We start from the raw sequence: 13,265 nt of genomic DNA, 5'->3' as shown, positions 1-13,265 counted from the left end.
TGAGAGGCAGGGTGTGTCCCAATGTCTCCCTCCTGTGTCTCTGTCCCAGTTCACTGCTGACCTGCACAAGCACCCAGAGATCCTGAATGTCTCCGACAGTGACGTTCTCCACAACTTCCTCAACGGCAACTTCTCCCTGCCCAACGCCAGCGTCCTGCTCCAGCAGCTGGACACCATCGACAATGCTGCCTGTGGCTGGGTCCACTTCATGGCCAAGGTGAGGTTGTGCCCTGTGGGAACATGGGTGCCAGAGCAGCACCCACTGCCCACAGCCATGCTCTGTGGGGCTGAAGAGGGTTAGGTCTGCTCAGACCATCTTAAAGCCATGGGACAGGAGCCCTGGTGGAGACAGTGGCTTCATTAGTGCCATGTGCCTTAGGATAGATAAAAGTGGTGGAGGTGCCCATCCACCGTTTGGTTCAGGGGCTCATGGAGTGGCTGCAGGTGCACATGTTGCACTGTCTGCAAGGGTCCATTTACTAGACCATCAGGAGCAGTGGGTTCTCACCAGCCTTTCCCTCCTGCTAGGTCAGCGTGGACATCTTCAAAGGCTTCCCAGATGAGGAGAGCATCGTCAACTACACCCTGAACCAGGCCTACCAGGACAACGTCACCGTCTTCGCCAGTATGCCCCAGGAACCAGCCCCTTCGTAGGGGTCCCTGAAGCTATGCCCTTCTCCAGCTGTGCTTTGAGCTGGGGCCACTTGGTCTGGGACATGCTCCCTTGGTGCATGCATTGCGTGGATGAGCAGACCTAGCATCTCACTGTACCCATCCTCTGCCCTGGCTGAGCCCTGCTGGCTGCAGCACCCTGCTGCTGTCTTGGTTTCCCACTGCCCCAGTGTGCCCTTGTAACCCAAGCCAGGACCATGCCCACCCCACCTAACCCATGGCAGCCCTTGTGGTGCCCTTGCTTGGGACATGCTGAACCTCTGCATGTCCCTGCCTATGACTGCAGTGGCTGTGTCTCGTGGTGCCAGTGGCTTCCCTGCCTCTCCCACTGCAGGTGTCATCTTCCAGACCAACAGGGACGGGTCGCTGCCTCCCCACGTCATGTACAAGATCCGGCAGAACTCCAGCTTCACGGAGAAGACCAACGAGATCCGGCGGGCATACTGGCGGCCTGGCCCCAATACTGGTGGCCGCTTCTACTTCCTCTATGGCTTTGTCTGGATCCAGGGTGAGTGCCAGTTCCCTGCCATGGCTGCCTGCAGCCCCTGCCTGCACTGCCTGCTAAGCTCAGCCTCTGCTCCTCCTCTCAGACATGATGGAGCGTGCCCTCATCAACACATTTGTTGGCCATGACGTGGTGGAGCCTGGCAACTATGTGCAGATGTTCCCGTACCCATGTTACACCCGGGACGAGTGAGTAGCACCCATGTGGCAGGGGCAGGACCTTCACCCTTCTCCTTTGCAGGCCAGGACACCTCAGCTGGGAGAAAAGGAGAAGTTTGGGGGCCTGTGGGAGGTTGGTGACATTGGGAATGATGAGCAACCAGTTAAACACTGCTCCTTGGACCACCAGGCTAGGCAAGCAGGAAAGGATTTTTTGCCCAGTTAGTGGGTGAAGTGAGGAACTCATGGCTGTGGGGTGTCTTGGAGGCTGAAAGTCTTGGGAGGACAAGAGGAGTGGAGTAAATGGATAGCACATGGATCTGTTGGTGGTTATTGAACACAGTGGTATGGAGAAAGCACCTGGAGAAGCCCCAGATGCACCAACCTTCCAGGGCAGAAGGGTGGATAGTGTCTTGTCTACACCAGGGTATGCAGGGCACTGGGCTGATGCCTGCCAGGACCTGAGAGCCAGGACACTAGATTGTCCTATGGGCTCACTGGAGATGCTCTTTCAGGGTACTGAGGAGCTGCTGGACTGGAGGACTGGTTGTCCCCGAGCAGTGGGAGAGCCCCTCTTCTGCCCTGTGCCCTAGGGTCTCCCCAGGTCTCTGTGGTGCCACCATCCAGCTCTCCCCTCTCTACCCCAACAGCTTCCTCTTTGTCATTGAGCATATGATGCCCTTGTGCATGGTGATCTCCTGGGTCTACTCAGTGGCCATGATGATCCAACACATTGTGACAGAGAAGGAACATCGCCTGAAAGAGGTAGGGATGGTGAGAGAGATCCCTGGGGAGAAGCTGGCATCTCCGAGCTCTTATGTCCTGTGCTGTCCCTGGGCACCTTCCCCATTCTCTGGGGTGCGTGAGCTGGGGCGGGCTCAGATCTCACATCACTGGGCTGAGCTGGTCCTTCCACATGTTCCCAGCATGAGCCCTGCTCAGTGCTGCAGGGAGCTGATCCCATTGACACCCTGGCACAGGGTGCTGTGCCCTGCCCGCTCCCCAGCCCCCGGGGACACCTTAGTGCTGCCCGTTCCTCCCAGCCCCAGCAAGTGAGGCAGCCGGGGTGCACAGGGTAGGGGACAGCACCACTGAGCAGTTTTGGCCCTGCAGGTGATGAAGATGATGGGTTTGAACAATGCAGTGCATTGGGTGGCTTGGTTCATCACTGGCTTTGTCCAGCTCTCCATCTCGGTCACGGCGCTCACGGCCATCCTGAAGTATGGCAAGGTCCTGATGCACAGCGATGTCCTCATCATCTGGCTTTTTCTTGCCATCTACGCAGTGGCCACTATCATGTTCTGGTGAGTGCCTGGTCCACTCTGTGGGGTGAGGAGGCGGGGCAGTGCTGGGGTCCTTGTGCCATGGGATTTGTCACCTCAACACTGCCAAGATCAGACGGTGTGGGGAAAGCCCTGGTGGGGTAGGACCCAAGGTGATGCTGTCCTCCCTGCAGCTTCCTGGTATCCGTGCTATACTCCAAGGCCAAGCTGGCCTCCGCCTGTGGTGGCATCATCTATTTCCTCAGCTATGTGCCCTACATGTATGTGGCCATCCGGGAGGAGGTGGCACACGACAAGATCACAGCCTTTGAGAAGTGCATCGCGGTGAGTTGGCTACAGCTGCTGGGGAGATGCTTTGCCTTGGGCACCGTATGTCCAGTACACAGGCCACCAAACCTCTGCCTGTATGAACCAACTCCCCAGGGGGCTTTGGAGGCATCTCCAGAAAGTTTGGTGCCTCCCAGGGCAGGGACCATCTCCATGGGGCTGGGTGAGGCAGCATTGGTGGAATTTGCCCCAACCTGTCCCTCTGGAGCTGCCCTGTGAATCCATACTAATGTTTCATTCTCTTCACCTCTCTGTAGTCCCTCATGTCCACCACAGCCTTCGGGCTGGGCTCCAAGTACTTTGCACTGTATGAGGTGGCTGGTGTGGGCATCCAGTGGCACACCTTCAGTCAGTCGCCTGTGGAAGGAGATGACTTCAACCTCCTTCTGTCCATGATGATGCTGATCGTGGATGCTGTGGTGTACGGGGTGCTCACATGGTACATCGAGGCTGTGCACCCAGGTAGGTGTGCGCAGTGGGGCATGAGGGCACCTCTGATGTTACAGAGCCTCCTCACTGGGGAGGCTGCTGGTTGCTGGTGTTGCTCAGCCCTGACATGGTGGGATTCAGCACGGTGTGCCTTCAGGGTGCCCTGCGTGTGTTCTGCTGGGGACACCTGCCCATATGCCCTGACCTGGTGACACCAGCAGGTTCCTTGGAGACCTTCAGTCGCATGGCTCAGTTCACTGGCCAGCTGTAGCAAAGCAAGGTGTCCACATGGAGCACAGGTCCCCTTTATTGTCGACTTGGGCAGGGGTCTCACCTACTTCCTTGCCTTTCTGGTGAAACCAAAGTGTGAGCCAAGCCCACCCCAAAGCCCCAAAGACCTTTCTTCCTTGCACAGCCCAGCAGCATTGCCCTGAGCCCATTTGGCCAAAGCACCTGTAGCCTCCACCCCACACTGATGTCCCTGAGCTCAGAAACCTGCAGCCCCGTGCCCTTACCTGTGCCAACCTCTGTCCTGCCTCCCAGACATGGGTGCAGGGCTATCCTGACCATACTGGGTGATTGCAGGTATGTTTGGCTTGCCGCGGCCCTGGTACTTCCCCTTCCAGAAGTCCTACTGGTTGGGCAACGGGCGAGTGGAGACCTGGGAATGGACGTGGCCCTGGTCCCGCACCACCCGCCTCAGCATCATGGAGGAGGATCAGGCCTGTGCCATGGAGAGCAGGAGGATGGGTGAGGGCAGACAGGGATTGCAGTGGGTGGCACAGGGTCCTGCTGTGCTCATGGAGCCCTGTGTGTCCCCTGTGCCTTTCTAAAGGCAGCATCCTTACCCACGCACTGCTGCCTGTCTGGGAGCTGCTGTTTGTGGCATGGGATGGGGGGAAGCTGGCAAGAAGAGGAGGGGAGGGGGCCATGAGCTGGGGTGGGATGAAGGTTCATCCCCTGGGGTTCCCTCCTCCAAGCTCAGCCTTCCTGCCACACTGCAGCTCCTCAGCATCCCGCTTTCACAGCAGAGGAGACACGTGGCATCGAGGAGGAGCCCACCCACCTCCCTTTGGTTGTCTGCATTGACAAGCTCACCAAGGTCTACAAGACAGACAGGAAGCTGGCGCTGAATAAGCTGAGCCTCAACCTCTATGAGAACCAGGTGGTGTCCTTCCTGGGGCACAACGGCGCAGGGAAAACCACCACCATGTGAGTGCCCATCAGGGTGGACATGGGCCATGTCCTTCTGGCCAGCTGCATGGGTGGGAAGGTGCTGTGTAGTGTCCTGGCAGGGCCCGTGGGCAGGTAGTGCTGTGCAGGCAGTGGTGTGGATGGAAGGGGGACAGGCAGCAGGCCCTGCACTGACTTGCTCTGCTTTAACCCAGCAGACGCTCCTAGAGGTGGTTGGGATTGAAATCAGACAGAGGAATCCAAGACTCCTCATATTGTTGTCTTTCCCCATCCTTCCAGGTCCATCCTCACTGGCTTGTTCCCCCCAACCTCGGGCTCCGCTACCATCTATGGCCATGATATCCGAACGGAGATGGATGAGATCCGGAAGAACCTGGGCATGTGTCCGCAGCACAATGTGCTGTTTGACAGGCTGACAGTGGAAGAGCACCTCTGGTTCTACTCGCAGCTCAAGAGCATGGCAGAGGAGGAGATCCGCAAGGAGATGGACAAGTAGGCACCCTCCAGCTCCTTTTGCATGAGTGGGTCCCCTTCCTGCTGCTTAAAGCCATGGTGGGTTATCTGTGATTCTGTGATCTTGTAGCAGAGCTGTCTCTTGGAGCAGCTCCACCAAGTGCTTTCCAAAACTTGGGGTACCAGGCTGTGGAAGCCACCAGAAGGTGCTGTTGTAGCCTGGCTGCAGCTGGGCTGTCCCAGCAGCTGAGGGCCATGCAGGGAAGAGGCATCATTGGGCACCAGTACGGTCCCCCAGCATCCCTGGTGCTTCTCCCCTGTCCCCAGGATGATTGAGGACCTGGAGCTGTCCAACAAACGTCACTCTCTGGTGCAGACCCTCTCAGGGGGCATGAAGAGGAAGCTCTCAGTGGCCATAGCCTTTGTGGGTGGGTCACGGGCCGTTATCTTGGATGAGCCCACAGCTGGTGTGGACCCATATGCACGCAGAGCCATCTGGGACCTCATCCTCAAGTACAAGCCAGGTGAGTGGAGGTGCCAGAGCCCAGCATCACTCCTCTGGCTGCAGTGGCCCTGGCCCCTCGACTGAAGCTCTATGACACCATCAGGGAGGACCATCCTGCTTTCCACCCACCATATGGATGAGGCTGACCTGCTGGGTGACCGTATCGCCATCATCTCCCATGGCAAACTCAAGTGCTGTGGCTCTCCACTCTTCCTTAAGAGCACGTACGGTGACGGCTACAAGCTGACAGTAGTGAAGAAGCAGTCAGACACCAGGAATGGCACAGGTCTGGGGGCAATGGGACCCTGTTTAAAGGCATAGGTGGGACCAGTCCTTCTTCACCCCAGGAGAGGAGCGAAAGGTCCACACCCAAGTGCTCCCTCCCAGAGTCTCAGGCCAGATGGAGGGTGGAGGGGGATGAGGCAGGGCTGTAGAAGGTAACATTGCTCTGCCTTGATTTCTCCTGTCTGGGTCCCAGGTTAGACCCTGCTTAGTGATATTTGCTTCCAGGCACTGGTTCTCTCTGGCCCATGGGCTGCCCTAGGAGATGTCCAGTGTGGCTGCAGTGCAGAGCACCATCCCCAGGGCAGGCTGGGCTGCCAGGAAACCACAGCACCTAATGATGAAGGCTGGAGGAGCCCCCCACAGCACTGGGGTGTAGGATGAATGTGTTGGGTCCTGATGGGAGGCCAGTTGTGTAGTGACCAACCGTGCTGCCCCTCTGCCCCAGAGCCAGCCCAGCCGCACAGCCCGCCGGCCCACTGCTCCGTCAGCCCCTGCTCTGAGCCTCGCGTCTCCCAGTTCATCAAGAAGTATGTGGCCTCCTGCCTCCTCATCTCGGACACCAACACTGAGCTCTCCTACGTCCTGCCCAGCGAGGCTGTCAAGAAGGGGTGCTTTGAGAGGCTCTTCCAGGTACCCGTTGGGGCTGGCAGGGTGGGCAGACAGGCAGTTGTTGGGGGCCCTGGCGCTGCGGGCACCTCCTGCCCTCCTTAAGCAGCTCTTTGCCTCCACAGCACTTGGAACAGAGCCTGGAGGAGCTGGACCTCACCAGTTTTGGGCTGATGGACACCACGCTGGAGGAGGTCTTCCTGAAGGTGTCTGAGGAGGACCAGTCGCTGGAGAACAGTGACGCGGGTATGAGCAGTGGGAACGCTCATGATGCTGCTGGGGCTGGTGAGGGGCCATGAGACTTTGCAGGTGCTTGGTGGCTCCTGTCCCCTTGTGTGTGGCTGCCTTGGGAGTCTCCTGTCCCAAGGGGAGGAGAGGTCTCCAGTGGGGTCCATCCCAGCCCAGGGCAGCCAGCTTTTGCTCCCCGTGTTTGCAGAGCAGGTCCATCCCTGCTCTGTGCCACACTTAAGGGATGGCATGGCTGGTGCAACCTGCTTCCTCATTCCAGACATGAAGGAGTCCAAGAAGGACACCCTGCAGCCACCCACCACCGAGCTGGGCGCAAAGCCTGAGGCCAACGGGGAGATCCTGGCCGAAGCACCCGTCCTGGGGAAGCCCGAGGTGGAGCTCAGCAACCTGGTGACGTGCTCCAAGCTGGCACAGTCACAGGCGTCCCTGCGCTCAGCCTCCTCGGTGGGCTCCGTGCGGGGTGACGAAGGTGGGGCTTATTCTGAGTTCTTTGGGGACTACGCGCCCCTGTTCGATAACCGGCAGGACCCCGATAACATCAGTCTGCAAGGTTGGTGCCGCCGGTGGCCTGTGAGGTGGGGACAGGGAGGGTGGCCAGGGCAGTGCCAGCCCCTGTCTGTGCCGCTGGGCAGGGGACATAGGTGTGCCTGGTCTGGGGGGGGGGCTGTGGCGACACTCTGCATGGGATCTGATGGTGCATCCACCCTGAGAGCTGCAGCCTGGGTGGGAGGGCTGGAAACGGTTCCTGTCACCAGTTGGCACTCCCAGACTGGTGGGGTATGCATGGGGGGGACCTGCGCTGAGACATGGCGCTGGTGGGCACAGGCACAGCCAGCGTTAGCTCTGCCCCTCACCTCTCAACCCGCCAGTGCCACCTTGCAGACGCACCCCACTAACGTGCTCGCTCCTTGCACTGCCTCCCAGGTGGTTTGTCTCCTCTTGGCCTTTGGGCATGGAGTCATCTTGCAGCCATTGGCTTCACTCTCCATACCCTAACCCAGGCTTGGGGCTCTCTGAACCCAGCTGCCGAGGTTGCTGGAGTATGGAGGGTGCAGGCAGGCAGCAGGAGGCTGCTGTTTTGTCTGCAAATCCTTCTCTGGGTTATCCCAGTGGGTCTTCTCATGATTAATTGAGGGACATGCTGTGCTGCTTCTCTGGCCAGGGCTGCTCTCAGCGCTGTGATTTGGGTGGTGGGAGGCAGAGCCAAGGCAGTGCCACAGCAGAACTCCAACCCCATGCCCACTGCCTCACTGGGTCACCCCAACTGTGCTGACCCCTCGCCAGCTGGGAGAGCTGATGGGAAAATGGAGGGGTTCTGCCAAAACCTCCAATTTCGGTTGTGGTTTTTTAAACCTATTGTCTCAATTTCCCATTTTGGGCCAAGAGGAACCCGCCAGCCAGCTGCCTCACTTCACATCCCAGTGCTGCTGCGGCTCAGGGGCTGTCAGGGTTGGGTGCTGCCCTGTCCCATGGGGTGGCTGCGCCCAACTCAGCTCCCTGAAGGACACAGCCGGTGTGGGAGTGGCCATACTGGGGGCTGATGTCCTTCTCCCCTCTCAGAGCAAGAGGCGGAGGTGGAGGACCACGACCTGGCTGGGCAGGGGAGCTTCAAGCTGGAGGGCTCCTGGCTGAAGCTGCGCCAGTTCCACGGGCTGATCGTCAAACGCTTCCACTGTGCCAAGCGCAACACCAAGGCCCTCTTCTCGCAGATCCTCCTGCCTGCCTTCTTCGTCTGCGTGGCCATGACAGTGGCACTCTCTGTGCCTGAAATAGGTGCGTGTGAGTCAACCCCACACAATGGGGACTACTGGTGGCCTCTTCTGCCTGCCCCAGTGTGGCTGGTGGGGACAGCGGCTGGGCCCGTGCTCTGCTGCTCTGCCTGCGGGCAGTGGTGTGAGCGGGTTCGTGTCCTTGTCCCTGCAGGTGACTTGCCACCCCTCATCCTCTCGCCGTCGCAGTACCACAACTACACCCAGCCGAAGGGCAACTTCATTCCTTATGCCAACGAGGAGCGGCGTGAATACCGGTGAGAGCTGCTGCCTGCAGGTGACCCGTTGTCTCATGCCCCATCCCCATCCCTACCTCCATCCCTTTGACTGCTGTTGGGGCAGCAGGGAGCACAGCCTGCAGCAGGGCTGGCTCAGTCTTGGAGCAGAGCCTGGTGTTCCATGTCCCCCTGCAGAAAGCAGCCTACATCCTCCCCAGGGTGTCTCTGAGTGAGGTGCTGACTGAGATCAGCAGCTCAGCTCAGCTCATGTTGGGCATGGGCTGTGTGTCTCTTCAGCGATGTCTGTTCAGCCCATAAGTGCCAAGGCCTTGAGATACCATGAGAAGATGACCAAGGTGGTGAGACCCATGTCTCTTGCTCCTCTCCTGCAGCATCAGGCTGTCTCCTGATGCCAGCCCTCAGCAGCTGGTGAACACTTTCCACCTGCCCTCCGGTGTGGGGGCCACCTGTGTTCTCAAGACACCCTTCAACAACACACTGGACCAACCCATGCAGAACCTCAACAGCAATGAGTCCAAGATGCTGGCGGCCAAGTACTTCGATGCCATGTGCATTGACTCCTTCACCCAGGGCTTGCCGCTCTCCAACTTCGTGCCACCGCCTCCATCCCCGGCTCCCTCCGATTACCCCATCTCGATGGATGAGGACCTGCTCCGTGCCTGGAACTCCACGACTTTCTCTTCTGCCGTCAAAGGTATCACCTACGCTTGGTGCTTGAGTGTGTCCAGGCCTAGGATTCAACTCCATCAAGGAGGTGATGCATCTCCCCTGCAGAAGCAGCTCTAGGAATCCTTGTCAGTTTGGCCTGGCCATAGCAGAGCATCGCATTGCAGGGCTGATACTGGCCATGGAGCACTGCTCTCTCTGTTCAGCCCTGGCAGTGCTGGTAGAACTCCCTGGGATGGTGACACCCTTGAGAGCCCTGTGGCCAGCCTCGTGTCACCCTCGCTGTGCCATTGCCTTCTCCAGCCACACTCCATGCCCCCTCTCTGGAGTGTTTCTGCCCTCTGAAGTTTTCCCCCATGTCCATCTCTGAGTCCTTCTCAGTCACCAGGACACACAAGCACTCTCGCTGGCTCAGAGCATGCACTCCCTCACTCCCTGCCTGGCTGGGACCCCTTGGCTCAGCCCCCTGCCCGACATTGTCCTGGGCAACGAGGCAGACAGGAGCCTGGCTGTGAGCTGCCCTCTCTGCCCCTCAGAGACCGTGACCTCGGCTCCTGCCCTGCCCCACATTGTCCACGAGCCCATCAAGTGCACATGCTCCATGCAGGGGACTGGCTTCTCCTGTCCCAGTGGTGTGGGGGGCCACCCGCCGCAGATGAAGGTGGTGACAGGGGACATCCTGGCAGACATCACAGGGCGCAACGTCTCTGAGTATCTGCTCTACACCTCGGACCGCTTCCGGCTGCACAGGCAAGAGGGAGGCGGGGAGGAACAGGGCTGGGGGACCGAGGAGCTGGGGAACACCTTCCTGGGGTGCTGACAGGAGCATGGCCCCACTCCGGGAGGGGGGGGGACAGTGGCCACGGCTCTTTGATGGTGCCTCATCCCACAGGTATGGGGCACTCACCTTCGGCAACGTCCAGAAATCCATCCCGGCCTCCTTTGGGGCCAGGGCTCCTGCCACGGTGCGCAAGATCGCTGTGCGGAGAACGGCCCAGGTACAACCACACTGCGCCATGGGGCTGGGGATGGGAGGGCAGCAGCAGCCATGGGTGGGTGGGGAGGAGAAGGGGACAGCAGTGCTGTGGGTGCAGCAGGAGCCTCTCACCCTGCTCTGTGGCTGTGCTCTCCACTGAGGATCTGGCGGGGCTCTTGCCCCATGGTGTTCTGCAGCTTCCACCCCAGCAGGTCTGGCCCAGCGTGGTCAGCATTGACCTGCTGTGCCCACAGCCAGGAGCACAGGAAGCCTGCCCTGTGGCTGGCCCATCGAGCACAGATGCCATGGGCCCAGCTCTCTTGCCACCTCCCACCACTCTTCTCTGCTTCAGGTTTTCTACAACAACAAGGGCTATCACAGCATGCCCACCTACCTCAACGCTCTCAACAACGCCATCCTGCGAGCCAACTTGCCCAAGAGCAAAGGCAACCCTGCTGCCTATGGTGAGGACCTGGAGGCAGATAAGGGCAGGAACAGCTTTAGGACATGGTCCAACCAGGCTCTAAAGTGCAATGTTCCCTCCTTGGACCAAGCAGCCCAGTGCCCAGTTGGGGCAGGGAGGTCACACGTCTTGGCTATATCTGGGCTAGGCAGATCTCTCTGGTCTGGGCTGGGAAGAATGCCCCAGAGTGCTGCCTGGAGGCACCTGGGCTTGCAGTGTGTGTCTGAATGCTCTCTGCCAGCTGGTGAGGGAGGGCTTGGCCTCAAGGTGTTTGGAGGCTTCAGACAGGTCAGCTCCTGCCAAGCTGCAGGGAGAAAACCTGTCCTGCTCCAAGCCAGCACCAGGCAGGCTGGGGACGAGACTTTTTGTGCTGAGCCAGCCTTCAGACTCTCATGTTTCTTCTTGGGTCATCTTGCAGGCATCACGGTCACCAACCACCCCATGAACAAGACGAGTGCCAGCCTGTCCCTGGATTACCTGTAGGTCCAGGGAGTGGGTTGGAGGGAGGGTGGCTGTCCTGTGGGAAAGAGGATGCTCCTCACCGTGGGTTGCAGGGCAGTGCTGCAGTGCTGAGGTTTCTGCCTTACAAGCTGCGTGGCAGGGGGCCAGGTGGCTGTGACATGGGGGTCCGTGTGCCATGCCCTGGCCCACACCAGGACCATGTGGTCCTTCTCTGGGCAGCTGAGAGTGATGGGGTCTCTGCTCTCCTCCTTGCTCCCCATGCAGCCTGCAAGGTACCGACGTGGTGATTGCCATCTTCATCATCGTGGCCATGTCGTTTGTGCCAGCCAGTTTTGTGGTGTTCCTGGTGGCTGAAAAGGCCACCAAGGCCAAGCATCTGCAATTTGTCAGTGGCTGTGACCCTGTCATCTACTGGTTGGCCAACTACGTGTGGGACATGGTGAGCAGGGTGCATGGTCCCACCCCATGGCTGAGCCCCCAGGGCTGTGTGTGTGGCTGAGCAGCCACTGATGTTCCTGTCTTCTCCAGCTGAACTACCTGGTGCCGGCCACATGCTGCATCATCATCCTGTTCGTGTTCGACCTCCCGGCATATACTTCTCCTACCAACTTCCCCGCCGTCCTCTCCCTCTTCCTGCTCTATGGGTACGTTGCTTAGAGGGGTGGTCAGGATGCACTGGTCCATCCCTGCTGTGCCTCATCTGCACTGTGGCTGCATGGGCAGGATCTGGCCTTGGTGCTGTTAATCTGATGTTCTGCCGCTCCCATAGCTGGTGGGCTGCGAGAGCTGGGGTTGGAGAGCCTAGGGAGGGCAGTGCTGGGAGATGGGTGAGCCCAAGGTTGGCACTGTCCTGTCCCTCTCCTGCCACACTGATGGGTGCTCCTGCTGCTCACCTCCCCAGCTGGTCCATCACACCCATCATGTACCCTGCCTCCTTCTGGTTCGAGGTGCCCAGTTCTGCCTACGTCTTCCTCATTGTCATCAACCTCTTCATCGGCATCACAGCCACTGTCGCCACGTTCCTGCTGCAGCTCTTTGAGCATGACAAGGTATGAGACTTAGAGCTCTGCCTGGGGCCACCAGGCAGGGAGAAGCTGGCATCAGGTTGTGGGACAGCTCAGGAGGTCTCTGCTCCAAACTCCTGCTCCCAGCAGGGTCCACTGTGGGACCTGACTGGGCTGTATTGTAGAATCCTAGAATCCCAGGCTGGTTTGGGTTGAAAGGACTTCAAAACTCATCCGGTTCCAACCCCTGCCCCGGGCAGGGACCCCTTCCACTGGAGCAGCTTGCTCCAAGCCCCTGTGTCCAACCTGGCCTTGAACACTGCCAGGGAAGTGGAACCGCATCTTGGTGGGAATCCTGACCCTGCCATGCTGTCACAGCCCTCAGGGTGTTTCTGATGGTCGTGTTCTCTCTGTCCGTCCTCATAGGATCTGAAGGTGGTGAACAGCTACCTGAAGAGTTGCTTCCTTGTATTCCCTAACTACAACCTGGGTCATGGCTTGATGGAGATGGCCTATAATGAGTACATCAACGAATACTATGCCAAGATTGGTAAGGCCTCTTGTTCTTTCTCATCCTTGCTACAGGGCATGTGGCGCTGGGTGGGGGGGTCCCACACATCCCTTTCACCTGCCCTGTGTGGTGTCCTGAGCCCCAGAACACTGTGGAACAAAAAGCCAGGGGCTGTGCAGTAGACTGGGAGAGTTACAGTTGGTCAGCATGGCCTAGTGCTGGTGATGATGAAAATGATTCCTTGGGCTATCCTGAGTAACAGTCCTATGGGGAGAGCAGCCCTGGCAGAGCTGTATGCTGATGCTGCAGACTGGTGGGGGCGGGCTGTGGTGTGGGGCTGTGGTGGGGCTGTGCAGTATGAGGGATGGGGACTGCAAAGACTCTCTCCTTCCAGATGTGGTCTCTTGCTTGCAGGGCTGCGCAGCCCAGCCAGAATGAGCCCTTTTCTACCCACAGCTTCAGCTTGGCCTCTCTAGCAGCTTCCATATATAACCCAGGTGCTGCTGGCA

The 13,265-nt window shown here is 59.0% G+C and overlaps 1 protein-coding gene across 6 annotated transcripts in view; it reads left to right on the top strand.

The window, feature by feature from the left end:
* Nucleotides 1–13,265, top strand: part of ABCA2 (ATP binding cassette subfamily A member 2) — a 28,815-nt gene that overhangs the window by 11,604 nt on the left and 3,946 nt on the right. For 4 of the 6 annotated variants that reach the window (XM_061353016.1, XM_061353014.1, XM_061353019.1 and 1 more), the window contains 27 exons: nucleotides 50–217; nucleotides 529–625; nucleotides 1,007–1,180; nucleotides 1,263–1,365; nucleotides 1,986–2,100; nucleotides 2,449–2,639; nucleotides 2,792–2,942; nucleotides 3,203–3,407; nucleotides 3,960–4,124; nucleotides 4,403–4,586; nucleotides 4,848–5,060; nucleotides 5,349–5,545; nucleotides 5,630–5,812; nucleotides 6,257–6,441; nucleotides 6,543–6,663; nucleotides 6,926–7,216; nucleotides 8,227–8,439; nucleotides 8,590–8,692; nucleotides 9,046–9,368; nucleotides 9,877–10,090; nucleotides 10,233–10,338; nucleotides 10,669–10,780; nucleotides 11,198–11,258; nucleotides 11,506–11,680; nucleotides 11,770–11,885; nucleotides 12,143–12,290; nucleotides 12,672–12,795. In XM_061353016.1, coding sequence (XP_061209000.1) covers nucleotides 50–217; nucleotides 529–625; nucleotides 1,007–1,180; nucleotides 1,263–1,365; nucleotides 1,986–2,100; nucleotides 2,449–2,639; nucleotides 2,792–2,942; nucleotides 3,203–3,407; nucleotides 3,960–4,124; nucleotides 4,403–4,586; nucleotides 4,848–5,060; nucleotides 5,349–5,545; nucleotides 5,630–5,812; nucleotides 6,257–6,441; nucleotides 6,543–6,663; nucleotides 6,926–7,216; nucleotides 8,227–8,439; nucleotides 8,590–8,692; nucleotides 9,046–9,368; nucleotides 9,877–10,090; nucleotides 10,233–10,338; nucleotides 10,669–10,780; nucleotides 11,198–11,258; nucleotides 11,506–11,680; nucleotides 11,770–11,885; nucleotides 12,143–12,290; nucleotides 12,672–12,795 — 4,438 coding nt within the window. The remainder of the gene's footprint in view (nucleotides 1–49; nucleotides 218–528; nucleotides 626–1,006; nucleotides 1,181–1,262; nucleotides 1,366–1,985; nucleotides 2,101–2,448; nucleotides 2,640–2,791; nucleotides 2,943–3,202; nucleotides 3,408–3,959; nucleotides 4,125–4,402; nucleotides 4,587–4,847; nucleotides 5,061–5,348; nucleotides 5,546–5,629; nucleotides 5,813–6,256; nucleotides 6,442–6,542; nucleotides 6,664–6,925; nucleotides 7,217–8,226; nucleotides 8,440–8,589; nucleotides 8,693–9,045; nucleotides 9,369–9,876; nucleotides 10,091–10,232; nucleotides 10,339–10,668; nucleotides 10,781–11,197; nucleotides 11,259–11,505; nucleotides 11,681–11,769; nucleotides 11,886–12,142; nucleotides 12,291–12,671; nucleotides 12,796–13,265) is intronic. The other 2 variants (XM_061353015.1, XM_061353017.1) reach the window with 2 other exon arrangements.

The sequence above is a fragment of the Neopsephotus bourkii genome, unplaced genomic scaffold (genome assembly GCF_033783945.1).
Source record: "Neopsephotus bourkii isolate Nb327-2 ecotype Australia unplaced genomic scaffold, CSIRO-AGI_Nbou_v1 NB_659, whole genome shotgun sequence".
Lineage (NCBI taxonomy): Eukaryota > Metazoa > Chordata > Aves > Psittaciformes > Psittacidae > Neopsephotus > Neopsephotus bourkii.
This window is presented reverse-complemented; position numbering and strand designations above follow the sequence as displayed.